A 27,840-nucleotide genomic window follows, 5' to 3' on the forward strand; every position below is an offset into this window, starting at 1 on the left:
TTCTAAATCATTTTTCTCTTAAGTCAGTCACTAATTTTCCTCACTAATTTTACCTCAGGGACTCCACCATAATCTCTCTAGAGGGCAGAGAACTGATACAATTTTCATGCTGTTACCCCATGCCTTGTAAGATAATGAATGAGTGAACTCAGAAGCACAAGCTAGGACTATTTCCAAGTCTCGTAGCAAGCTATTCCATTATCTGTCAATGGAACAGGCCCTCGGCATAGGTGGGATTCTTCTGAAAGGCAGGAATTACAGCCTCAAGCAGCAATTCTGCTAGAAGGTGTCCCTGAGAGTGTTCTTTTCCAAAACCAGCCCTTCTGCAAAAGGCCCTCAGATCTAGGTTTCCCAGAGCCCTTTCCCAGAATACCATGGGGCAAAGTCTCCAGCCAAAAGAAGAGGCGTTTGTGCCTAAGAGGAAAAATCCAGTACCCGGGTCTGTAGGTGAAGATCTCTCCAGGTGCTCACAACACACCTAGGGATGCCCAGGAGACTAGAAGCAGCAAGGATTATGGCTCCACTTTTTTTCTTCTTTGGTAGAAATCGAGACTTCCAGATATTACCTGACACCAGCAACTGCCACAAGGGCCAAGGCAGTGGCAGGAGCTAAGACCGTCCCTGGCAGAAGCCAGGAACTGTGCAGGAACCGGTGACGGAGCACAACTTCAACTCTGCAAATCCCAGGAAGTCCCAAAGCGCCTGACAGCGGAAACTGTTGTCCAGTTTGATGCCGTTCCACCCCACACTTGACACAGACACACAACCAGCCACCTTCTAAGTACTCCTTTTGAAGCCCTGCCATCTTGTCATTTTCTCTGAGGCCCCCCCTCTTCTCCAGTCTGGAGTCTGTGTTTTCTCTTGAAATTGCATACTGGCCTTGAGCTAAGAACTACTCTCTGGGATCTCACTTCTCTAGCCTAGCTTGGTCCCAGACTTAAAGGTTGATTAGAACAGCTGGGACGGGGCGGGGGCGAGGGGGGCGCACCTGGGCCCGGGGTTGGGGATGAAGGACAGCAGGGAGCAGACTCCAGAACCCAAGCAAATGGTAGAACAGCTGCTTTGCATAGATTTTGTGGTTCCTTCTTATCTGTAAAATTCTTTCTTTCGAATAGCATTCTCCACTGGAGGAACCAGGGAAGACTCTCCGGAAGTCCACTGTTGCTCCAGTCTGGATTAGAACATAAAATCCCCGGCAACACTAAAGAATCTGTGGAGTGTGTCTACACAGCGAGTCTTCCCAACCTTGAAGAATTGGGACTCGCGGTTGTCTTCCTGGTCTACAATAGGAAAACCCTAGGTTTCAAATTTTGCCCTTTTGGACTACAGGAAGAAGTGAGGGCAGACAGGAGGGGGGCCAAGAGAGAAGCACTTGTGAGGAGCGGTGTGAAAAACAGAGCTATCCTCTAGTGTCATCAAAGTCGTACCCAAAACCTGGGCTCTGCACACAGCAGTCTGCTCCTCCCCAGGAGTTCTGAGCTCCTGCACCTTCCTAAAGCCCCTGCACCTATCCTAGCCCCCCTTATCCTATCTCTTCCAATATTGTTCCAAAACTGCACATTTTTATTTATTTTCTGGATCTTTATTAAGTAATTCAGCTACTCCTTAAAGTCTTCGGCGGTTAGCCCAGGCTGCTCCAGAGTCTCATTTACCTATCTATATGCAAATCCTCTCTAGAGTCGGTATTTATTGCCAGGTCACAATTGTTGATCGAAACTGCAACCCCCAACCCCGCCCCCGTTTACACACTTTTATAAATTCCTTTATTGGTAAGAGAACAGCATTTTTTTTTAAAAGAAAGTGGGTGTAGATTTTCACAAAAGCTCCACAGGGCGTGGGTGTGCCCCTGGGATTCCAGGAGCCCGGGGTCGGACAGACAAGCGCTCGTGGTGCACACGGGGGCAGCACGCACCTGGCGCGTGCCACTGCTGTTGAGCCAGTGACTGAGCTGTTGCCAGACCCTCCCTAAGGAAGACCCCGTGTCCCCCAACCAGGTATCAAGAGGGGCTCCCACCTTAATATTCTTAGATCTTTGGCCACCAACCTCACCCCACCCAGGCCTGTGCGCCCTAGGGTTTCATCCCCAGGGGCGTCCCCAGCCGAATGAGCTGAGTCGCCCCAGGTACGTGGGCGGAGCGCGCTGCATTTAAGGCGCACGCCACAGCTGGCAATTGGCCGCGGAGGTGCATGCAAGGTCCGGGTCCAGGTCGGCGCCTGCCTCTGCAACTCCAACTTCATCACCGTCGCCTCTCAGCAACCAGGACCTGTGACGCCGCCGCGGCCCCCCCCCCCCCCCCCCCCCCCCCGCCACCGCCAGACCGGGACTGCCTCTGTGCATCACTGCCTGGAGTACCACTAAGGCAACGCGCGCGTCTTCATCCCAGCCCGGCTCACCGCAGCACTCCCGCATCCCGTGCCCTCATATCCGTCTACCAGCGGATTGGACTACCATCCACAGAATGCGCCGGGTGCGTGCAGCCTCCACATCTAGTGGGGCCCTTAGGAGACCATCGGGAAGCGCTGGGAAAAGAAAAAGAAATGCCAGGTCTCAGGACAATAGGGGGTGGGCAATCTTAACACTTAACTCACTCCCAGCCATCAAGAATATATATGGCAATTAGTGTTGGGAGTGTATAGAAGTTAGTGCAGATGTGTAGGAAGGGTCTCCAGGGTTGTCAAGCCAGCCACACAGCACCTGCTCTGAAAGCTCAGGTTTGGAGATGACGCTAGGATTCTGTTGGATGCAAGGTGCTTTGAAAAGCCATGCTTACAGTGAGTCTGTTTGGAACTACACCCCTCCCTTAAGAAAAAGAGATGATCCGTCTGGTGCGACCTATCTGGGAATGACCCACAAGGTGCTAGGGAAACTGGCTAACTTTTCTATCTGCCCCATCCCAGAGAAAGGATCCTTGCAAAGATACTGCCAGGACTGTGCCAATCAAGCCTCGTGTCAACGCAGAGAGGAAGAGAAATATTTTTGGAAAGAGGGGGAGGCTTCCCACGATCCTCCACTTCTTCTCCAAGTCAGGGAGCAGGGGGGACCAGCATTTTTATTCCATCTGGGCATCTCCTCACCCTCTGAGAGCCACTTGGCACCTACTCAAGAAAACCTATCTGGGGCTAATATTGCATCTCTGCTTCTCTTCCAGAAAACATTAGAAATTTATTCTGTGGAGCTCAATGGAACTAAAGATGTCAATCAGACAGACCAGGAAGATGACAAGAAGTTCAAGGAGATGAAGAACAAGGATTCAGAACCCAATAAGGGTCATGAGAAAGAAGAGCTTAAGAAAGAGCTTGATCTGGTCAGTCCCCTGAAGGCGAAAGGGCCTGGTGCCCCTTGCCACTGAGAACTTGTCTCTATAACCTCCCTCTCTCTGGTAAAGAAAAACTGGTCTCAGTAGCTTGGGATACCCTGGAAGGCTTCCAACTTCCTTGTTTGTTTGTTGTCCAGAGTGTGATAATATCTTTCCTCATTCTGTCCTGTCCTCCTGTGTCTTCCTGCCTCCACTCATCCTTGTTGCCAAATGCCTGTGCTCTGGTTGGAGGCAGTCCCAGGCAGGACAGGGAGTTAAAGCCTCCCTTGTAAGCCCAAGAGGCAGAAACCATCCCTCTCGTTCTCAGCTGCTTTCTTGAGATATAAATAACTATGTGCCAATCTTCCATGGGCAAGTAAAAGTATTTGAGCTACAGCCTCCAAAGATGGAAAACCAAAGCCATAGGCCTTGTGAGGTTTTATGTGTTCCTGGAAAAACAGCCCTGGGGTAGAAATACTGAACCTGACCAGGCTAAATCTAAGTCCTTTTCTAGGACTGAGCTGTAACTGGGCACAAACACGCTAGCTCCATGGAAACCACCCCTGTCTCCATTCTCCCTATATAAAATGGGAACAAGTTTGTAAGATCTGTGAGGTGGAAATGAGCTATGTATCTTAAGTCAGTCTCTCTGAAGGAAGGACTTTGGGTTATTAAACCTGACCTCTTACAAGCTGCCCTGGATGTGAAGGTTAAGATACCCTTTCAGGAAGGCTAAAGGGAGCCTGAGATTCAGCTAGATTATCCCTGCAGTCTATAGGCCAACCTCAAAGCCCAGTGCTTGCTGGGCTACCATTGGACTGATGCAACTAGGAATGCCTATCCGTTCAGGTTGTGGAGAGGATTAAGTGAGATAGGTCAAGGCCAAGAGCAGTGCTAGATAACACATGAAAAGAATTATTATGTCCTGTATGTCTCTAGCATTTAAGACATGCCTGTTTCCCCTTAAGATTGCTGCTTGACTATACCTCTATTCTCTCATAAGCCTGTTAGTTTTAAATTTTTACCTATATCAAACTATTTATATTCTCTTTGGAGACAGGATCTTGCTGTGAAGTTCAGATTGACCTTGTACTTGATATGTGGCCCAGCTGGCATTGAGCTTGCAATACTCTTGTGCGGGCCTCCTGAGTCCTGAGATTTCAGGCATCAGACATTATGCTCAGCTCTCCCTATAATTATGATGGGAAATTAGAGTACTCTCAATACTGTATAGAAAAATCATTCCCACGGTATTAGCCCATTTTCCTGCTTCGTTGTAAGAAAGGAGCCTCTTGTCCTCCCTCCACTTTCTCAAGCCTCTCACATACGTCCCTCAGTTTGTGACATGATGCTTGGATGCCCTTGAACCTTGATCTCTGCAGCAAACTAGAGCCTTGGAACTAACCCTTCTGAAGGGAGAGCCTGTGCTACCCCGATTCTTAGGAGTGCCGAGAGCATCCACAACCACTGGTGCCTGACTCTACTCTCCCTTCCTTCCTGATCTCATCCCATGGGTACTTTGGGCTTGCCAATCACCTTCGGCCAGTCTTAGCATCCAGCTCTGAGTGAAGCATCCAACTATCTCATAGCTACAAGATGAGGATGCCAGGGCTTGCATGAGGTCAGAGTGTGGCCAGCAGCCATTGCATTGCTCATAGAAATCAAGGACGGGGCCTGGGTGGCAACAGCAAGTGCAGTATGTGCTAACAGGGGTGGAGGACAGGGATTCAAGTCAAGGGTCTCCTGCACCAGAACCTCTACTCCCTGCACAGACTTCTCTGCTTCTCACCAACCTTCTTGGCCCTTTCTGCCTGTGCTACTTCCAAAGCTTTCAAAGTGGGTCAGAGTTGGGGTGGAGTCTTTTGGAATGAGGCCATTTACTCCCTTTCCTTCTGTGAATTCCAGGATGACCACCGACTCAGTAATACAGAACTGGAGCAGAAATATGGTACAAACATCATTCGGGTAAGTCATCAGGGGTCGGATCGTCTGGGGGACAAGCATCCTGACTGTATGAGGAAGAATGCTGGCTTGTGTAGGCTGTGGGTGACTTAGAGCCACACCTGTGAAACTGTCCATTTTCTGGATCCTGAGATAAGCCACTCAGGCTGCTGGAGCTGGCGTGTCTGACCCAAGGCCCCAACCAGGTCCTTTGACTGAGCTAGACGCCCAGGCATAGACAGCAAAGGAGCTGTGGTCCCCAGAATGATACATACTTTTCTCAAGGTTATAGCCAGAAGCTGTTTATGAAGTAAAATGGTGCATGGAACTCTTTTTATTGGTGGCTGGATAGGCCATTGCTAGAAAGAAAAGACCCAGAGTCTCCATCTCAGAGCCCAAGGAACCAGAGCACACTGCACGCCCACGGGACTTTACAAATTCCTCACTGCACAATATTGCTTCCTTCTATGAATTCAAATTCAAGTTCGATTTCAAAAGTTTAAGCCTCTTTTTTTAAGCATTTATTTATATATTATTTATATTTTGTGAGTGTTTTGACTGCATGTAACCACATACATGCAGCACCTGCAGAGGCCAGAGGAGAGCATTACGTCCCCTGGAACTGTTAAAGATGGTTGTGTATCACCACAGGGGTGCTAGCCCAGGTCCTGTGAAAGAGCAACAAGTGGTTTTAACCACTGAACTATCTCTCTAGCCCAAGTTTGAACCCCTTGACAGAAAATGAATATTCATTTGTTTAAATGGAAACAAGAAAAAAAAACTTGTATGTGGTTCACACTGGACTGGCAGTGAGAATAGGTAGATAATCCTTCCGTTGACAGAATCTGTGAGAGCAGAAGGCTGGCTGTACTATTAGAAATATCTCTAGAATTGCCTTGTAAGTTTTCAACAGTTGCTGACAAAAGGAGTTCTGGAAAAAAAGAGGCAAGGTGAAAGGCAATGATGAGTTAGTAGCTCAGAATCCAGCTTTGCAACAAATATTTAAGTCACTACCTAGCGAAAGCATTAGATCCTAGAGCAGACTCCAAAATGAACAAACAAGAGATATTGCCTCTAGCTTACACATAATTAGGAAGAAAGGATATGAACATGATATGGTCTATGATAGAGAGTTTGTGCCGGGTACAATGGCACATGTGTGTTTCAAAGCACTTGGGAGGCTGAGGCAGGATTGCAAGTTCAAGGTCAGTATGGGTTATAGGTCAGTGTCACAAAATAAAAAGTAAAAAGAGGGTTGACTATGATGTAAAAGACTTTCCAAGATCTGAGTGTAAGCCCTAGCACAGTTTCCAAATTATGAAATATTTGTTGGAGACAGATGTTTAACCTAATTTAAACGTTTTGTAATGTATACATATTAAATAACACATGGTACCCCACTGATAAAAACAAAAGTAATCTTTGTCCAAAGGAAAAAAATTAAAAAGTGGGAATTGGGAGAACGAGGTATCCTTCACTTTCCCAGGGCCCTGGGCAGTTGACAAAACATGAAGACAACTGTTTGTTTCTCTGTGTGTTTTTCTTGGCTTTTTCAGGGTCTCTCCAGCGTCAAAGCTACAGAACTCCTGGCTCGGGATGGGCCCAATGCCCTTACACCTCCCAAGCAAACTCCAGAGATTATCAAGTTCCTCAAGCAGATGGTGGGGGGCTTCTCCATCCTTCTGTGGATAGGTGCCATTTTGTGCTGGATCGCATATGTGATCCAGTATTTCAGTGATTCTGCATCCCTTGACAGTGTAAGCAACCATCCTGGGCTCCGCTTGGTTACAAGGAGAAGCAGTCACTAAGCAAGGCTCTCAGTGAGCACAGAGCTGGGCTAAAGCTATTCTACCACCCATGAGGCAGTGGTGAACATAGGGAAATCAGGAATTCTCACACTGTGAAGCAAAGGATGTATCATTTTCCGATGATATAAGTGTGAATTTTAGAATACAGACAAAACAGCTAGTCTGTAATGGAGCCGGGGAATAATGAAGTATTTCTGGAACTCTCTTTCCTCAAAGCTAATCTCTCTCCTTTTCCCATGGAGGGCAGTTATACTGGCTTATACCATAGAATTGAACTGGCTGATACCTTGCTAAGAGAAAGAAACCAGCTGCCAAAAGCTAGGTGTTGTAGGAGGTCACTGGTGTTAAATATCAGATAGGCTTAGCTTTGGAGGGAACGTCCATGGTCCCCAGGTTGGGCACAGTAGCAAAGAGTGAGTGAAAAGAAGTGTTCTAGATCTCAGATTGGGGGTGGGGGCTTGGATGTGTGTCTGTATAAAACAAGATATCTTAATGTTAGCACAAAATTTGTTTCCTTCACAAAATTTGCCCCATCTTTATTGCCTGCAGGTAATTCTTGTCACTACTTTTAGCATCTCTGTATTTGTGACTGGTCACATGAGATCAGGCAGGACTTTTGCACTTTGATGTCACATTGGTAGTTAGACTAGACTGTTTCAGCTTAGGGGTTATTGGGTTAGAGGTTGCTACCCCCATCTGTTTCTCTGACTGCGACCTCTCCTCCCCACCCAGGTCTATTTGGGCGCCATACTTATCCTGGTTGTTATTTTAACGGGGATTTTTGCTTATTATCAAGAAGCCAAAAGCACCAACATCATGGCCAGCTTTAGTAAGATGATCCCCCAGGTGAGTAGGAGCCTCCCAGCTCTGGTGTCTTCCTGAATTCTGGGTAAGGAGGCAGCCCTGACCCCACTTCTTGCTGTCTGGCCTATCTTGGGCAAATTACTTCTGAATAATGTCTCTGATCCTAGTTGAAGGGGTTGAGGGGGTCACAGGGCTAAAGTGAGATGAAGGGAAATGCTCCGTCTAGGGAAAAGCAGGACAGAACATGAGTCATTGCACAGTGTGTTCTGAACCACTTTGGACAGTCACTCAGATGGTTCTAGAATATTTCTCACTGACAGTCAAAGAGATCCATCCAATCTACTCTATTTGTGACTGTTTTTTGCTTTCAGAGCTTGTTGCCCTAAATGTTCCTGTGGGGACCAAGTGCCCCTTTCTCCTCCCAGGAATCATTGTATCTATAGCTAGGAAACCTCTTTGGCCCCAGATGACAGAACCATCAGATAGAAGGGAAGATCTGGGTACAAGAGATGCTTCCTGTAGCACCAAAAAAGGAGCAGGGTACTCCCTCATTAAAGTTCCCCCACCTCGGGGGAATGGCATTATGGCTCAGTGGTTCAGAGAATTGACCACTCTTCCAGAGGATCCGAGTTCAATTCCTAGCACCCACATGGCAGTTCACAACTGTCTGTAACTCCAGTTCCAGGGGACCCAACACCAATAAATATTAAATAAATAAATAATTTCCCCCATCTCATATCTGCCAGGCAACGGTAGATTTTTCTGGTTCCAACTACAGACCTCGAAAAAGATTAGTTCTTGACACCCATGTGAAACAGTCTTCAGTTTTAGCCTCACCACTCTGATAGCCAGGGGTCCCGGGGCCCTCCACTCTGGGGTTTCGTAGGTGCAGACAGTGGAAAGGCAAGTGTGCTTCCCAGGGGCTTAGGCGTCTGCCATGACTTCCTTCCACAGCAAGCTCTTGTCATCCGAGACTCAGAAAAGAAGATCATTCCTGCAGAGCAGCTGGTGGTGGGGGACGTAGTGGAGATTAAAGGAGGAGACCAGATCCCTGCAGACATCAGACTAGTGTTTTCCCAAGGATGCAAAGTGAGTATCCAGGAGCATCTTCCTCAAAGAGCCTGCTGGGAGGTAGCAGGCCCTCTCTCCCCACGAAGGAAAAAGTAGGGGTTCACGTAGCTGATTTTGAATTACTTTTCAACTTTTTCCAGGTAGATAATTCCTCTCTCACTGGGGAATCTGAGCCCCAGGCTCGCTCAACTGAGTTTACCCATGAAAATCCCTTGGAAACAAAGAACATAGGCTTCTATTCCACAACGTGCCTGGAAGGTAAGGCCAGTTGGCTCTCAGGGAAGCATGTCTCACTTGCATCAACTCTCTCTCTCTCTCTCTCTCTCTCTCTCTCTGGGCCCAAGGTTTTTGTCCTCTCCAGTCCCTTGCTGTAAAGCTTTTCCCAGAAGAAATTCAGAATTGAGGGGACCAGAGAACCAACGGCAGCCTTTGTGTTGTCATGTGCTGGCTCACTGTGCAGGCCACCAGAGAGGGCTGTGAGCAGAAAGCCAGGAGGAAAATGTTTTCTTTCCCTGTAGGCACGGCAACTGGCATTGTCATCAACACGGGCGACCGCACCATCATTGGTCGCATAGCCTCCTTGGCTTCAGGGGTTGGAAGTGAGAAGACACCCATTGCCATTGAGATCGAGCACTTCGTCCATATCGTGGCAGGGGTGGCTGTGTCCATTGGCGTCATTTTCTTCATCATCGCCGTGTGCATGAAGTACTATGTCCTTGACGCCATCATCTTCCTCATCAGCATCATTGTGGCCAATGTACCTGAGGGCCTCCTGGCCACTGTCACCGTGAGTTTATGCTGCTAGGTAGCCTGCACCGCCACCACTCCCACCCCACCCCCAGCACTCTTGGCACCTACCGCTGTGGCTGCAGAGCCACGCCTTCTCCCATCTACAGAGCAGCACACACACACACACACACACACACACCAGAGACTACCATGGGACATTCTGAATAGACGGTTTCATTAAAGAATCGTAATGTTTCTAATATCTGGACACATTGTCCTAGAAATTAAATTTTCAAATCTAGCTTAATTCACATAGGTTGTTTCACCTTCTTAACATCTAGAGAAGATGAGCTTTTAACCCCCATTTATAGAATTTCTGGAGGCAATGTGTTCCTCTGATTTATTTTCTAAAACCCCCTCTCCCCACACCTTCTCTTTATGAAGGCGTTAACGCCTTCCTTACCTAGCCTCAAACTTAGCCATGGCTCTCCTGCCTTCTTTTACCCAGATCCATCTAATTCAGTCCTAGACAAAACTCCCTCCTCCCCAAGCTGCTGTGCAGGCCCGTGGGGTAGGGCAGAGGGCTCACATGATAGTCATATAACTACACGAGCGATGGCAAAAGACAAGCCAAAGACAGGAGAAGAATGTTGTTAAGTTCCAGGTCTCACTCCCTGGTTTGGTTTGGTTTTGCTTTGTTTTGTGGTTCTGAACATGGAGCCAAGCACCTCGTGAATGCTAGGCAAGTAATTTACCACACCCCAGCTATTTGAGCTCTCTTTTGAGTTGCATGAATTCCAGCCATAGCTCCATGGCCTATCTTAGCTGCCTGCGGACTTCGGGAGCACTTTCTTCAAAGAAGAGACAAAATGTTCTATAGTTAATCTTTTTTTGAGATTATGGTTAGTAGAGCTTTGGGGTGGCTTTCAACTCACTAATCCAGACTTCCTGTCGTAATATCGCCTTTGGTCTAACTGTATCCTGCTCTCTCCCAAAAGTCAGTCCCAGGTACCGGAGTTCAAACTGATTGTCCTCAAGGTATCTTTCCCCCCATCTTGCCAGGTCACCCTGTCACTGACAGCAAAGAGAATGGCTAAGAAGAACTGTCTGGTGAAGAACCTGGAGGCAGTGGAGACCCTCGGCTCCACTTCCATCATCTGTTCAGACAAGACGGGGACCCTGACCCAGAACAGAATGACCGTGGCTCATCTGTGGTTTGACAATCAGATCTTTGTGGCAGATACAAGCGAAAACCAAACAAGTGAGTTTTGTGGAGGCTTCTAGCCCAAAGACAGGGACCAAGCCAAAGGGCTGCCTGAGTCTCTGGTCTTAAACGAAGGGTGTGACTGGGCCAGGGCAGGCCCAGCACCCTCATTAACCACTGTTCTTTTTCTGTTCTAGAACAAGCCTTTGACCAAAGTTCTGGGACCTGGGCTTCTTTGTCCAAAATAATAACACTGTGTAACCGAGCGGAGTTCAGGCCAGGCCAGGAAAATGTCCCCATCATGAAGGTAGAGCTACCACCATTCTTGGTCTTATGTCACAGGCAGCATGAGGTCACTCTGTGCATCTACCTGGGTGCTTGAGTCAGGCTCTCCAACTGTGTAGAGTTTACCCTGGTAAGAGCAAACCTGACTTATCCTGAGATGAGCAGAAGGTCTTCTTCACTCCCTCCATCACTGAGAAATTATAAGGCCACTCTTGTCACTCTCCACTGTGCCCAGCCTGGCTTCCAGTCAATAGGCTGTCAAAAAGGTTCCATTGACATAATCATTCTGCTTGTCCTTGGGCCAAAGGTTTGGGAAATTATCTTGATTTTTCTTCTAGCGAATGAGCCACAAAGGCCTCCCATTCTTGGTTTGAAATACATACAACCTCATGCCTCTATGATCATCAGTACCTCGCATCTTGATTTCCAAGCCGCTTCTCACTGACCTCCGAGCTTTTACCCTTCCCCTCCATTCTTTTCATTTGCCACCAATTTTCCTTAAACACTGGTTGATCACCTAGCTTTGCTCAGTTTTCCTCTGTGGGTCCCTGTTTTCTGCTACTTGAATCTTGACCACAAACACTTTTCAGGAACCTCCATATCTTACCCTACCCACCTGTACTTCCACTCTGGCAATCTGCTTTCTAGAAGGCCTTTTCTCCCTGATCATCTGTCTCCTATTCACCTAGGCCATAACTCAGGAAGCCCCCATTCCTCACAGAGCTCCCTCTAGCGCAGGCTTCCCTAGTGCCTGTAGGTGGCACCATTGGTCTGTGTTCTTACCATGGTCCTGGCTCAGTCACTGAGAGTCCTGTGACCTTTTCTCTTCGACTGATCAAAGCCTGTTGGTTCATCCAAAACAGTCTCAAAAATGCAAATCAAAACAGCTCTGAGATTCCACCTTACACCTGTTAAGAATGGCCAAGATCAAAAACACTGATGACAACTTATGCTGGAGAGGTTGTGGGGTAAAGGGAACACTCCTGCATTGCTGGTGGGTGTGCAAGCTGGTACGGCCACTTTGGATATCTGTATGGCAATTTTTCAGATAATTAGGAAACAACCTTCCTCAAGACCCAGCAATACCACTTTTGTGTATATATCCAAAGGATGCTCAATCATACCACAAGGACATGGGCTCAGCTATGTTCATAGTAGCATTGTTTATCATAGACAGAACCTGGAAACAACCTAAATGCTCTTCGACCAAAGAATGGATAAGGAAAATGTGGTACATTTACACAATGGAATACTATACAACAGAGAAAAATAATGACATCTTAAAATTATCAGGCAAATGGATGGAGTTAGAAAACAGCATATTGAGTGAGGTAACCCAAACCCAAAAAGACAATTATCATATATACTCACTCATAAGTGGTTTTTAAACATAAAGTAAGGAAAATCGGCCTACAAACCACAATCCCAGATAACTTACACAACAATGAACCCTAAGAGAGACATACATGGATCTGATCTACATGGGAAGTAGTAAAAGACAAGATCTGAGTAAATTGGGAGCAATGAAGATCATGGGAGAGGGTTGAAGGGGAGGGGAGAGACAGGGAAGGGAGCAGAGAAAAATGTATAGCTCCAAAGATCTAGGTGATGAGCTGTAAACATTTTTCTCTTTTGATCCCCAGAGAACTGTGGTCGGAGATGCCTCTGAAACTGCTCTTCTAAAGTTCTCAGAGGTTGTTTTGGGTGACGTGATGGAAATTAGAAAAAGGAACCACAAAGTAGCCGAAATTCCCTTTAATTCTACCAACAAATTTCAGGTGAGTTTTTCTTCCTCTCCTTACACAATCCGTTGTATTCTAGACCATCCCTGGGTTCAAAAGACCTTGGCGGGGTGCGAGGTATGTGAGCACCTGGTAAACTCAGGACAGGTTTGCCAGTGTTGTCATTGTTCTCCTCCTCTTCCTCTTCTTTTAACAACCAAGAAAAGATATAAAGCCAAACTTGAAGTAGGGTAGAGAAACAAAGGCAAAGAGCTTCTTGGGGTCTTCTATTCCTAAGAACAGTGTGCATATCCTGCATGCAAGCTCACACAGAGAGAGGGAGCAAGAGGCTTGGAACACTCTCTGAATACATAGCACTGATATCATATTAGAAGTATAAGTCGCCTAGAGATTCTTTAAGGATTGTTTAAGGGAAAGTGTGCTTATGTCCTGTGTAAACACTATGTCTTGTAATATATTGGGTATGAGGAACACCTTATATTTTAATATTCTTGGGCACTGGAGCCAATCTCCTAAGTACCTAAGAACCAACTAAATAAATCACTTTATTTACTTTATCTAATTTAACCCTTATAACTGATCTATAAGGTAGGACCAGTGAATCCAATTTATGGAGTAGGAATAGAACACTTAGGATGTGTTGAGATCACAGTCTCACAGTGTGTAAGTGGCACCAGCAGTTTTGGCAGTCTCTAGAATCTACAGAGTCTACTGCACCGATTCAGAAATGTCAAACATGCCACATGAAGCAAGCGTGCCTGAGACTGCCCTGGAAGAAGACAAGCCCTTCTGAGGACCAGTCAAGTGTTTTATTTTATTTAGGGTTTTATTCCCGCTCTGTATGCCATTGCTAGGGTCCTCCTTTCTGCCCACTGCTCAGGAAGAACATGGCCGTCATTGCCTAGTGGCTTTGAACCACTATATCAATGGCCAGTCATCAATCATATCTATCCTCTTCAATTCAGGCCAACAAGTTGCCTGCCCAGTGGGATTTCCTACAGAATCCCATGCTGAGCTGAGGGGTATGGCTTTGACTTTGTGGAACAGTAAAGTGTAGACATGCTAGATGATGTCATCGTTGTGTGAGCAGGACTTTGTGTAACAGTAAAGTGTAGACATGCTAGATGATGTCATCGTTGTGTGAGCAGGACTTTGTGGAACAGTAAAGTGTAGACATGCTAGATGATGTCATCGTTGTGTGAGCAGGACTTTGTGTAACAGTAAAGTGTAGACATGCTAGATGATGTCATCGTTGTGTGAGCAGGACATGTGCCACCACACCTGGGTCTAGAGCTTTTCTTTGTGGTTCTGGGGATTGAATTGTGTTATGGGGGGTGGGGGGATGTCTCATATGTGTTAGGCAAGTTCAGCCCCTGAGCTCAGCCCTACTGTCCAAAAAAAAAAAAAAAAGGAAGGCGATAATAATAACCAATAGGAAGCTCCTTGGTTTGGTTAGGTTGAGTTGGGTTGAGTTCTGGTTAGTGAACTGGTTGGTTTTATGCCTTTTCTTGGTCACTGAAAAAAAAAAGGAAACTGGCAAACCTATTTTCTTTCTATTACTTTTAAAAATAATATACATTTCTGATAACTCAGTGTCTAGCAACTATTGATTTGGAATCAACTGCTAATCCCAAAGCGGTGGCAATTTTCTTTATATCTTATTTTCTCCAAAAAGATTTCAAAATCTTCCTGTCCTTGAACATCTGACTCAATGGTAGAGTGCTTGCCTAGAATTTACAAAGCCCTGGGTTTAATTCCCAGCATGAGAGAGAGAGAGACAGAGAGAGAGAGAGAGAGAGAGAGAGAGACAGACAGACAGACAGACAGACAGACAGACAGATACCAAGTCTCTCTGAAATTATTTTATGTGCTGAGGTACAAGTGGGTGTGTCTGCTTGTTTGTCTGACTCTGGGTGGTGCCCACATAATGTGCAGATTTAACCATTTGATTATTATATACTATGATGTATACATATTTTATTAGGCTGATTATCTTAACAGGATGTTTCTAGAAGTAGGCTTGCTGGATCAAGAATATTTGTGTTAAACTTGTGAACTCTGAAGCATCACTGGCTTCTAAAGGCTACTTGTAATCGTTCCTTCTTCCTCTTCGAATTTCCACTGTTTTCCCTTATGTCCAGAGAGTAAAGCTAGATCCATCCTGAGACAGAGAGGCACAGGAATTCCCCCTAGCCCTGGCAGTTCAGTATCTGCAAGTGGTTGCTCAAGGCTGGGGAGATGTCTTAGTGAGCAAAGCACTTGCCTGGCAAACACAAGGACCTGACTTTGATCTACAGAACTCATGTGCAAAAGCTGGATCGGGGAGGCAGAGTCAGACAAATCTCTGGAATTTACTGGCCAACCAGTCTGGCCAATGGGCAAACTCCAAGTCAATGAGAGACCCTCAAAAAACAAGGTGGATGGCACCAAGGAACAAGACCCTAATTTGTTCTCTACCTTTTATACACACACACACACACACACACACACACACATTCACACATGACTGTCATACACACATAGGTATGTACACCTGAACACACATATGCACCCAGACATATACATATGTGTGTGCACACACAAAAGATGGCTGCTCACCACTAGCAGGGAGAGGTGAGACAAGAACCCTCACAATACCTCTGTCCATAGGTTGTTCTGCTGAGGGGTGCATCAGGCCTCCTCAAAGGGCCTTAAAGAGCTAGTGTCTGAAATGCAAGCTGCACCCAAGTGTGGGTTCCAGCTCAGCATGCCCCTCTGAGTCACCCAAATCTAGGTGTTAGCTTCTTAATTAGTTACAAATGCCAAAGGATGGCCATGCTGGGGGTGCCATGATTCTTCCTCTGCTTTTACCCTCGGAGGGCAAATTGAAAGAAAGAAAATGTTTTGCCTGCCTGTCCTATTGTTAACTGGAGGAACCACAGCAAAGATGCCATATCTAACTGGCCCAATCCATGCCCTCCCAGCTCTCCATACATGAGACAGAGGACCCTAACGACAAGCGCTTCCTTATGGTGATGAAGGGAGCCCCGGAGAGGATCTTAGAGAAGTGCAGCACCATCATGATCAATGGCCAGGAGCAGCCATTGGACAAGAGCTCTGCCGACGCCTTCCACACAGCCTACATGGAGCTAGGAGGCCTGGGCGAGCGTGTGCTGGGTGAGCATGGTAGAACATCTGTGTTCATCTCCTGAGAGGCATGAAGAACTCCCATTAACCAGCAGAGTAGCCATGGCAACACAGGGATCATATAAAGAATATGAGGGGCTGGAGTGTAGTTCAGTGGTGCTGCATTTGCCTAACATGTGTGAGGTCGTGGGTTCAATCCCCAGCAGTGAGGAAAAAAGAAAAACACATAAACAAGAGAGAAACGTGTAAAAGATTGCTGTAAGATTTCACTGGGAAGAATGGGGTTCATTCCAGACATAGTCAGGGACTTCAGAGAAGTCACATTTTAAATTGGGCCTTGAGTGGCAGTATTTGGGTGGAAGGAGGGGAAAGAATCCACGGGAGACAATTGCAAAGGCTAAGAGGAGGAAGAAAGGGATCTCTTTATGCACACGGTGAAGCCAGTGGTCCATGCAGTGCTGCGGGATGGATGAGAGGGAGGAGGTGCAGGAAACAGAATTAGGGAGAGAGATTGGGGCCATCACGAAGAGTTCTTAAATACGTGGCGAGGACCTGGAGTTTTGTCTTCCGGTTAGGGGGAGTACTGAAAGCTTTGTCACAACGGTGAGCGGGTCAGTCACAGCCAGGGTTGGTTGTGAGTCATCCTTGCTGGAAGCAGCAAGAGGAGAGACACTGGGCTCCTTAAGAGGTGGCTGCTTTCATTTCACAGAACAAGGGAGGGGTAGGTATTTGACACAAGCCAGGTGGTGGGAGCATGAAGCAGGGTCAGGTGATGGCGCTTTGTGAGCCAGCAGATAAGACTCAGCAACTCCTTAGAAAGGAATGGTGACTTCAGGAATGTTTACTTATCTCAGTTTATGAGTAGGGGAAAGGTAACGAAGGAACTGAGGCGGGGAATATTGGACGTGGAAGGAACTTTAGCAATTCACCACTGAAGTGGTGTGATGGGCAGTGTGTTCCACTATCAGAAGCATGGGTTGACTGAATGGCACCTATTCAGAAGTGCAGAACCAGGAATTCACAGCCCAGGGTTGATGATAAGGTTCGTTAAACACCATAAAAGTGCTTGCCACTTGCCTCGGAATCTGTAGAATGTGTGTTTCCACAGGATATTTGAGTTTGTACAGTAGATAAAATGTGTAAATGAGATGCTAATGAGATGCTAATGATTTAAACACACCCTACATAACCCACAGCACCAAGCAATCTTTTCAAAGAAAGATTGGCCCCCAACTGACCAAAGTCACTCTAGGAACCTCCTGTTTGACCTCTAGGCCTGGTTAGTGAGACGTAGGAAGCAGTGAGCCTTGGTGACGATTATTTACTGTAAAAACTGATGCAAGTCACATGATCTGGGAGTTCTATCAAACACAGGAATGCCTTTGACTTCTGCCCCAGAGAAAAGAATGGTTCTACCCGGTTACTCCTAGTCTTAGCTTAATTAAGGCTGAATTTTCTACCACTCCCCCAAAGACCCAGGGTTGTTTCTTTCCCTGTGCTTGTTTATTTTCCTGAAATGGTTTCCTCACTCCAGCCTTCCTTCTTTAGAAAACATCCATGCTCTGTTCTGACGTGTAGCTCTATGCTACGGTTCATGCCATGTTTAATGTGTTCAGTTGTTAGTCTCACCACTAACCGGAGACATCTTCAGAAATAAAGCACGTCTTACTGGGCTTATCTTGGATGTTACATCTCTAGAGCACAGCATAGAACACCTGACAGGCACACAGGACATTACTTTTGGATGGAATTGGATGAAGTAGGTCTTTCTTTAAAAACATGCATTATGGAATTGAAGGGATCAAACAACTGTTGGTACACACTATATGTTGGTAAAATAGTAAAGGACTGAGTGTGTGTCATCATGTCATCTCCTTCCTGCTTTTGGCTCAGACCCAGCGGCTGACACATGCTAAACATGTCCTCCACCACCAAACCACACAACAACCCCCCCCCCAACTCTTCATCCTCTGTCATACTTAATCCTGGTTTCACTAACTCCAACACGATTGCCCCTTCCAGGTTTCTGCCACCTCTACCTGCCAGCAGATGAGTTTCCCCAAACCTACCCATTTGATGTAGACACCGTAAACTTTCCCACTTCCAACCTCTGCTTTGTGGGGCTTCTGTCCATGATTGATCCCCCTCGGTCCACCGTCCCAGATGCAGTCACCAAGTGTCGGAGTGCAGGGATCAAGGTGAGTGTTCTTTTCCTCTCTATCTATATATCATATCCCTTTCTAAGAAAAAATTACCATGGGAGTCTTTAGTTCTCTTCAAGTGAACATCGTAATTCTCAACTTGGACCTCTTCTTTCACTCTGCTAAGATCTCGGTAACTGTCTTCAAAAAGCAAGACAGTGTCTGTGGGGATGAACCAACGCAGTACCTACAGAAAGAAGAACTTGCCAGTGCCGTGAATTAGACCTTATATTGTCCTGGACTATGATAGATAATAAAGGGTTTTAATACTTTATTTTCCATAATCCATTTGCCTCCATGATATAGAAGTTACATATGAATTTTATTAATAATTCATTTATCTTCATGATATGGAAGTTAAATATGAATTTTATTACTGTGTTAGCATTAAGAAAGACTGTTAAAGTAGCACAAGACTGTCTCTAGGAGACGCCTATAGACCCTTTTACAAAGGAAATCCTAACAAACGGGAAGGCTTCTTCTGGCATCAGGGGCGATATGAAAGAAGCCTGGGCAAAAGGGAGTCCAGACAGGACCAGTGCCTTCTTTAGAAACAGTGGCGTCTGAGATCCAGAATTTCTCATGAGCAAAACCACAGCACTCTCTAGGTCCTTTGAGAGCAGGCAGTATCTTAGTAAATATGACCTATAACCCCTACTTAGCCAGCAAAGCCATTACCCACGAGTTTCTGGGTTCTGTGTCCTAGGTTATTATGGTTACAGGTGATCATCCTATCACAGCCAAAGCCATTGCCAAGAGCGTAGGAATCATATCAGCCAACAATGAGACAGTGGAAGACATCGCAAAACGCCGCGGTATTGCTGTGGAGCAAGTCAACAAAAGGTAACCACAGAACCAACAGAGCAGAAAGTCAAGTTCTTACCCACTGGGCCCTGCTGACTCTAAAGAGTTTTGCTAGTGGGATCAAATTACCCTTTTGACTAATGCCCTCTCAGGGTAGAGCTATGTTGTCTTGATTTATAATTTACATTCATTCGTTCATTGAAAATTTTATTGAGTATCTGGTTCATGACAAGCACTGCATTGCTATCCTTGTCTGGTATTTCAAAATTCAATGAAGTAAAGTTAGGTATAGCTTAACAATAAGCTATGCCCTGTATAAAATGTTAATTTTATTGTTGCTGAATATCCAAGAGTGTGTCCAAAGAAATTAGGATAGCATCACTAGGCAAGATGATCTTATGGGTCCTGCATCATTGACTAAAATTATTGTACAGCACAGGACAGAGATCTGCAAACTTTATGCCTCAGCTTAAAAGAGAAAAACAAAGAGCAGATGAAATCACTTGCTATTGATCCAGCTGTAGGATTAAGGATACTGAGAATCCTGGTTTCATACACCTTAGGTATTTATTTGCATGTTCAGTTGACTTCATAACATGTAGCCATGCAAACATACTGTGCTTTTCTACTTGTCAGAATGGAAGCTTTATTCTGTCAATCATGTCTGTCTTCTGCTCATCCATTCATTTATTCACTTATCGATTAATTCTTTCAACACTTAGTTGTTGCCTTCAGGCTATATGCCAGACACTAGAACACTGTCCCACCAGTGAGAAACTTTCCATCTAGGCAAGGAGAGGGGGTCAAGCGGGGGGGGGGGGCATGGAGAGTGGTTTAATGAGGAGACTCACAGGGAAGGAGCTGCCTAGACCTGGAATAGCATAATGAGTCAAAGACTTCAGAGCGGTGGGTCAAATAAAATGTCACCAGTTGGACCATCTTTCATGCATCAGGGAGAAAGGAAAGAACAATTACCTAGGCCCTTAGGCCTGGTAGGAACACACAGCTGCTGGGTGATAATAATTACTAGGTAGGGTACAACGGTGGCAGCCTCTGGGCACAGCAACAATTGCCCAAAACCAAACCTTGCCATCACTCCTTTGTATAAATAAACAGCCCTCTGCCAAAACTGGGGTGGGGCCTGTTTATTTCTTTAGAACAGTCAGTAAGCGGCCGACATTTTTATGACAGTCACAACATTGACCAGAAGGGAAATGGATTATTTGTTTATTGGTTTGTTTACTTTGTCAGACCTAGACTAGTGCTCTGTCACAAAGCCATGTGACATCCCCAGCACAAGTGACACTTTTTGTCAATATTTTTATTTATCCGCTTCGTCAGCTCTGGCTCCATATCCACACATTCGAGCAGCTGTAGGAAGCAAGGAAATACTCTTCCTTCTTATCTTGCCTTGATATACTTTTTGAAAATACATTTTCATTAGTTCTTTGAGAATGTGCATACAATGTATTTTGAGGCATATTTGCTTCCCCATCCCCTAACTCCTCCCAGATTTACCCCACATCCTCTTTCAACTTCTTGTCCTTTAATGTTGAGTTCAATTTGTGCTGCCAAAGAGCTAGAATTCTAGTATTTGGTATCAACAAGAAAAACAAACGTGAAAAACTGCAAACTTACAAGACATAAAAAAATAAGGCATGCAATGTTTTGTTTCTACCTTATGTAAGCTGAGATTCGAAGGCTAAAACATGAAGTATTAGTTAAGGGATGCCCAAGTGAGAAACGCCCATTCCTGGAAAGGGAGACAAGCGTAGAGACCTTAAGGTAGTGGAAGCATTAGCACCTCAGAACCCAAAGAGGCCGGTGGGTGCGAGAGGAGAACCCAAGACTCTAGGAAGGTCAACAGCTCAAACTGTACTTGACCTTGTCTGCCACATTTGACCTTCAAGGCTGCACTTGGCCTTATTGGCAAGCCAATAAGGGATCCTGGGGTCTGCTCAGGGACTAGCTAGGACTCTGATGAAGAGTTCATCAGAGGAGTAGCACATTTTATCTGTATAATCAAGAGTCCCCGGAGCAACAATTCTCAAACTGGGGCTTGAATGACCCTTTCACAGGGGTCACCTAAGGCCACCAGAAAACACAGCTATTTACGTTATCATCCATAGCAGTAGCAAAATTAGAGTTATGAAGTAACAGTTGAGGGGGGACGGTCATCACAACATGAGGAGCTGTATTAAAGGGTTTCAGCATTAGGAAGGTTATGAACCACAGCCCAAGAACCTCATTTTTATAGTCAGTGGGTAACGGTTGTGCTCCAAGACTTCACTAAACTATTCTTCCAACTTAGCACACTGTACACGGTGGGCTTCTATAAACCCGAAACAACAAAAGGGCACTTTATCTATGTGTATAGGCATAAGGGGAGTCTAAACACCAGAACATAAGAACAGGGTTTGTATGTGTTTGTTCTGTGTTGCTGGCAACCAGACCCAGGGCTTGGTGGTTACTTCAGCAAACTTTTCATTTCTGAGCTCTGTACTCATCCCAAAGAGGCAATTTTCTGCTTGTGTAGTAAAGCATTGCCGCAGGGAATCACCATTTCTCACCCATTTCTAGAAGGAAAAGACTAGTTGACATTTATTCCCATTATTATAGAATAATAGGAAATGGTCTCCTGTTTTAGAAAAACAGAAACCATGCACAGAACTGGGTTTCAACACAAGAGCTGGGCTTTGGCTTCACCCTGTCTCTTCTGGCCTTCCTAGAGAAGCAAAAGCCGCTGTGGTGACAGGCATGGAACTGAAGGACATGACCCCAGAACAACTGGATGACCTTTTAACCAACTACCAAGAAATCGTATTCGCCCGGACATCGCCCCAGCAGAAACTGATCATCGTGGAGGGCTGTCAGAGGCAGGTATGTCAGCAGCAGCTCCCAGATGACTGGAAAGGCCTGGCTACCCCACTGGGAAGTGTGGCGCCGATATCGGGAGGACTGGCGTTCTTTTCGCCTCTGAGATCATCCCATAGCCATGCAGTCTCTCTTTCTTTACTATATCACAAGAACATTGGCTCTGATCGAGAAGCCACTCAAGCACTTGCCGCTGTGGTAGAATACAGATATAGAGAGATTTTCTAAATGTAAATATATATAACAAAGGAAGTGAAATGTAAGAAATGGTCCTTCATAACTACGGGGGAGTCGTTTCTGGAACTCCTACAAGTACAAAACACACCATTGCTCAAGTTGTATTTATAAAATTAACTAATATCTGTATAGAGTGTACTCACACTCCATGTATTTTAAATCATCTTCAGATGATTCATAGTATCTGAAGCATATGTCAGTGCTGCATAAACACCATATAGTCCATATTGCTTGGAGGAAATAATGTCAAGAAAATCTGTGCATGTTCACTATGCAGGCAGTTTTCTTTTTCCAATATTTCCCCTTTTCGTCTCTGTCTGTCTGCCTGTCTGTCACCCTTTCTCCTTTTGTTTATTGAGTCAAGGTTTCCCTGTGTATCCCAGGCTGGCTTCAAACTCACAATCTTCCTGCCTCGACTTTTCATGCAGTGTAAGCACAAGCAAGCATATGCTACCACAGCCGGTTTGGTTTTGTTCTTCAAAAATTTTCTAAATTTGGGTGGTTGGATCTGTGCCACCCAATTCAGAACCCCTCAATATGTAAGGCTGACCCTGTGAAACACCTCTTTGTTTGGGCATGCATGCTGGAGATTTTGTTTTATTTCTTCATTTGCATAGTCTGTGTCAGAGTTTCTAAGATTGTCCATCTTTATCTTTCCTTCCCAAAGAGACCTTCATTTTGGCTCCAGTAGTTCTCCAGCCTCAAGACAAAAGGTGTAGGGTGTGCTTCCTGGTGGACCCATGGTCTCCTCACTTGCCTCACTCTTGTTTTCTCACGGGGTCCCCGCAGGATGCGGTTGTAGCTGTGACAGGTGACGGTGTGAATGACTCTCCAGCCCTCAAGAAGGCAGACATCGGGATTGCTATGGGCATAGCAGGTTCTGATGCTGCTAAAAATGCAGCGGACATGGTCTTGCTAGACGACAACTTTGCGTCTATAGTCACAGGGGTGGAGGAAGGTGAGTAAGGTTTCAGGGTGCCATCCTGATAGCCAGGTTGCCTGGGTGACTAGCAGCAAGTCCTATAAAGAGGCACATCTTCCCCAGGTCGCCTGATCTTTGACAACCTGAAGAAAACCATCGCCTATACCCTGACCAAGAACATCGCTGAGCTCTGCCCCTTTCTGATCTACATCGTTGCTGGGCTTCCCCTGCCCATTGGCACCATTACGATCCTATTCATCGACCTGGGCACAGACATTGTAAGTGGTACTAAAAGACCTGGTAATAACCCCAGGGATATAAAGATCATACCTGTTGCCTCCAAGAGCCACATGATGAACAAAATCAATGCTTCTCATAAGTCTGTGCCATGGGGCCATTTCTCCATCTTTAGTGAGCTTCCACGTGACCCTTATTCTGTGGGTCCACAGGCCATGCTTCCCAGCAATAGACTAGAGATATCGGTCAAGTGTTTGGAAATGAAAATTATTTCATTCCTGGCAATTCTAGATAGAGCCAGTTATAACATAAAACGTCGTTCTTCCCCTTTGGCATGTGTCCAGACCACAAAGCAATGTGGCAGAATAAGACTTTTAAGATAAGAATCATGGCTAAGGATACAGCTCAGTGGGCTTGATCTCCAGTACTGATTTTTTATTCTTTTAAAGACATGGTTTTGGCTCTCTCAAAGAATATGCCTTCATCAGATTCAACTCCTATGGTTTGGAGAAGCAATCACACAATAATACTCTGGGGAAGAGGAAGTACCTGGGGTGACAGCCCACAGTCACCCCATGCTAAGTTAGAGGACAGTGAACCGGAAGGGCCTCACTAAATACACAATGAAATAATGGACTTGGTTTTTGCTGCTGTTTGGTTGGGGCTCTTGCCGGGATATATTGAGTCTCTTTGTCCGGCATTTTCAGAGTTTTGTTGTTATTTCCAACAGTCATTCATCTAAGACTCCCCTCTTACAGCCTGTATCCATTTTTAAAAAAAGCTTCACGAAAGCCCCCATATGACTCTGGCTTATCCAGGCCAAGGAGGAAAAGAAAAGTAACAGAGGGCAAGTCAAAGTCACAGTCCAAGGCGGCCCTGGCCATGGCCTCACTCCCTACGTCTATATAGTACCTAGATCTGATCCCTGCTTTATGAGGAAAATAAAAGATTTTTGTCTTTGAAGGGAGAACTGAAATAACCTTCCTAAAAGAGAATGCATCCATATTCCAACATCCCAAGCCCTTCTACATTTGCTCATTTTCTCAGCCTGCAGTGATTCTCCAAGCGTGGGCCAGGTTTGAAATATAATTCTCTAGCCAAGCCCATACCTCTGCATCGGAACATCTGGATGTGGGGATAGTCTGTCTTTTAAGGGATTTCTTAGTGACAGGACCTGTGAGAGCACCACTATTCTGCCACATTGCTTTGTGGTCTGGACACATGCCAAAGGGGAAGGATGACATTTTATGTTATAACTGGCTCTATCTAGAATTGCCAGGTAGTTTTAAAAAGCAGATAGACTTTTTTTTTTTAACCCAAGGCCTCGCTTGTGCTTCTAGTTAGCATCATGGTGCCACTGACCACACCCTCAGCCCCAAAACACAGACTGATTTTTAAAGATGGAGGCTTGTAAATCCCATGTAGGCAATGCACCCTTGTTATCTGCACTCTGAATGCACCCCCATTCCCCATCTCTATCACCCACTTACTCCTACCACTGGTCCCCCCTTGCTCACTATCACTCTCTTTCCAGAGTTCCGTTTCATGGGGGTCTTTCCTTCTCTAGATTCCCTCCATTGCCTTGGCCTATGAAAAAGCTGAAAGTGACATCATGAATAGGAAACCTCGCCACAAGAAGAAAGACAGATTGGTGAACCAGCAGCTTGCTATCTACTCTTACCTGCACATTGGTATGAGGAGGGTGTATCATCGTTGGCCATCCCCCTACCCATGGCTCATTACACAAGAGCCCTCCCAAATAACACATTCCAGTCCTAGGCAGGGGAGGAGGACGGCTCAGAAGAGCACTAGAACAAGGCGGCCCTCTGGGCCCAACACAGCACTCACATCTGGATCTTTGACTTTTTCAGGTCTCATGCAAGCCCTGGGCGCTTTCCTCGTCTATTTCACTGTCTATGCACAGCAGGGCTTTTGGCCCACCTCTCTCATCAACCTGAGGGTAGCATGGGAAACAGATGATATAAATGACTTGGAAGATAGTTACGGGCAGGAATGGGTGAGTCAAGAGTCCTTCCACCACCTGGCCCTCTTCTCTTCTCACTGCCCACCCATCCTGTCATTGAACCCCCACTCCCCTGAATGGTCTTGATGAGACAGCCTTGGATGCTACTCGGTTAATAAGTCTGGAAGACCTCTGGTGACAATGGGGTCTTTGGGGAAGACACCTCGTCTCTCAAACTCACTTTGCATTAGTTCGGCAGTCGATGTGGAAGCATAACCAAGCCAACTCCCACAATGGGGTAGCAAAAGCTAGTATCTTTCCCTTACCGTCTATTTAAAGAGAATGAACACAAGGAGACAGTCGACGCTGAATCTGGGTGAAGTGGGGAAAGAGGGTCAGATTTCAGTTTTCCTCTGGGAGAGTTTTCATGGTCTCATCCATCTCTACCTCTTGACAGACAAGGTATCAGAGAAAATACCTAGAATACACAGGTTATACGGCTTTCTTTGTTGCCATCATGATCCAACAAATTGCAGATCTGATCATCAGGAAAACCCGGAGGAATTCTATCTTCCAGCAGGGGCTCTTCAGGTACCTCCATGTCTGACCTAACTGTGGCACAGTCTTCTGGGTACATGACCATAGACACATGGAAATTCCACATCTGTTTGCTTCCGTGTGTTTTCCAGAAATAAAGTCATCTGGGTGGGGATCGCCTCGCAGATCATTGTGGCACTGATCCTGTCCTACGGTCTCGGGAGTGTCACAGCCCTGAGTTTCACCATGCTCAGGTGAGTTGCCCTTCAGTGGGATCACGTAGGACACCAGCTTCTGCTTTGAGCTATCACAATCTGAATAAACATAAGGGTTCCCATGGGCTCTTTCTCCAATCTTCCCAAAGAGATTAAATCGACCCCCAAGCTATGGGAACCCATCCCTTGACCTTCCTATTTCCCAAAGGGAAAAAAAAAAGCATTCTTTAGGCCTAACTGGACCATCGCCACTCTCATCCAATAGGGATCCTCAAAGGCCATTGCTGCTTTTAGCAGTCCCATCTTGGGTTAAGTAAGACCTGTCTTGTGTGATGTAACATATTTGCTATTTCCAGTGAGGCAAGGAAAATTAAGAGAAAGCCCCCGCCCCTGCATCCGCTATTGGCCAGGGTCTGGGTTATCTCCTCAGACAAGCCAAGGCTCACTTTCCTCCTTTTGTTTGCAGGGCTCAGTACTGGTTTGTGGCTGTGCCGCATGCCATTTTGATTTGGGTGTATGACGAGATGCGAAAACTTTTCATCAGGCTCTACCCTGGAAGTGAGTATTGAGGAAAACGAATTACGTTTTTGTTTTACTGAGCTGGAAACCAGACCAGCTGTGCAGGGCAAGCCCCTGGTCAATGAAGTATACCCCCATGACTGATGATGCTTGTATCAGCTTGTACACCACCTCCCACAGGCTATTTCTGATTTACCCTTCTCTACCTCCACAGGCTGGTGGGATAAGAACATGTATTATTGAGATCGTGTCGCTCACTGATCTCCCAGAGGCATGTCAGAGATGTTCTTCTTCATGTCTGGCTACTCCCTAGGAGGCTTCTGCACAATGTGAATGCTGTCAAATCCCATACAAGAGGGACTTTCCTACAGAAAACTGTATGAAGCATACATTATGTTTTGTATTTTAAAGCTGAGATTTAACTGTTTATATAGAATTTTTGTCTCTATGTCTGCCTCCTTATTTTAAATTATGTGAAATTCAGATAGCAGCACAGGGAAGAATGTATTTATATGTATATAAGACTCACTGTGTTAAATAACTTTGTATGGTCAAGGTGTGTGCTGGATCTGCCTTAGGCTAGGATATGATTCCTCAAGTCTCACTTTCTTGTCTTTCTTTGTTGTTGTTGTTGTTGTTGTTGTTGTTGTTGTTGTTTGAGACAAGGTTTCTCTGTGTAGCCCTGGTTATCCCGGAACTCACTATCTAGACCAGGCTGGTCTCGAACTCAGAGATTCACCTGCCTCTGCCTCCTGAGTGCTGGGATTAAAGGTGTACGCCACCACCACTTTTCTTAGGCCTCACTTTCTTAACCTCATAGAGGCCTAACAAACCCTCCTAAATCTACCCAACACACTTTTTGCTTACTGGAATTTAAAATCAGCGGAGGGTACCTGTGACTTAAATAGTGATATTTATTTCTGGTAAAACATTGCCATGCACTCGCCAGTGATCACTTTATGTCAGTTGTGTTTTTGTGTTATGACTGCTAGGTGTGTTTATGTGTGAGACGTGTAACTATGTTGAAAGACCCAGTGATACCTTGTTTTTAAGTAAAAGACATTTTATAAAGCAAAGTGTCATTGTGGTATTATAATTCGAGGGTGTTTCCAGAATGCAGCACACAGGACACAAGAAGATAAAATGTGATTTCCATTTTGATCTTGGATTTGTTGTTGGTTGCATTTGTTGGGTTGGGTGGGCGGTGTTAATCCCTAAAACCACTACCATAGTTTAAAGTCAAATTTGAAGCAAGCTTTAATTAAATACTGGCCAGGTAGCTTGACTCTGGCCAGGTCCATCTCTGGTTTCCCAGAAGAAGAAAA

At 45.7% G+C, this 27,840-nt stretch overlaps 1 protein-coding gene across 1 annotated transcript; it reads left to right on the forward strand.

The window, feature by feature from the left end:
- Window positions 1-1,878: 1,878 nt before the first annotated feature.
- Atp12a (ATPase H+/K+ transporting non-gastric alpha2 subunit) lies at window positions 1,879-27,588 on the forward strand. Its single transcript, XM_075948974.1, has 23 exons — window positions 1,879-2,468; window positions 3,150-3,305; window positions 5,202-5,261; window positions 6,794-6,994; window positions 7,778-7,891; window positions 8,804-8,938; window positions 9,061-9,178; window positions 9,439-9,707; window positions 10,712-10,910; window positions 11,051-11,160; window positions 12,782-12,916; window positions 15,844-16,036; window positions 18,029-18,204; window positions 18,914-19,050; window positions 21,741-21,891; window positions 22,912-23,080; window positions 23,168-23,322; window positions 24,849-24,972; window positions 25,153-25,298; window positions 25,702-25,835; window positions 25,934-26,035; window positions 26,463-26,554; window positions 26,730-27,588. The coding sequence occupies exons 1-23, from the start codon at window positions 2,460-2,462 to the stop codon at window positions 26,756-26,758; spliced, it is 3,114 nt and encodes a 1,037-aa protein (XP_075805089.1). The 5' UTR covers window positions 1,879-2,459; the 3' UTR covers window positions 26,759-27,588.
- The last annotated feature ends 252 nt before the right edge of the window (window positions 27,589-27,840 follow it).

The sequence above is a fragment of the Microtus pennsylvanicus genome, chromosome 15 (genome assembly GCF_037038515.1).
Source record: "Microtus pennsylvanicus isolate mMicPen1 chromosome 15, mMicPen1.hap1, whole genome shotgun sequence".
NCBI classification, from domain to species: Eukaryota; Metazoa; Chordata; class Mammalia; order Rodentia; family Cricetidae; genus Microtus; species Microtus pennsylvanicus.

What these genes read in the sequence shown, in the direction of transcription:
- Atp12a (XM_075948974.1), top strand. An exon ending in TACAAGCGAAAACCAAACAA is followed by an intron (nt 10,911 to 11,050) that starts GTGAGTTTTGTG and finishes TTTCTGTTCTAG; the next exon opens with AACAAGCCTTTGACCAAAGT. An exon ending in AAAATGTCCCCATCATGAAG is followed by an intron (nt 11,161 to 12,781) that starts GTAGAGCTACCA and finishes TTTGATCCCCAG; the next exon opens with AGAACTGTGGTCGGAGATGC.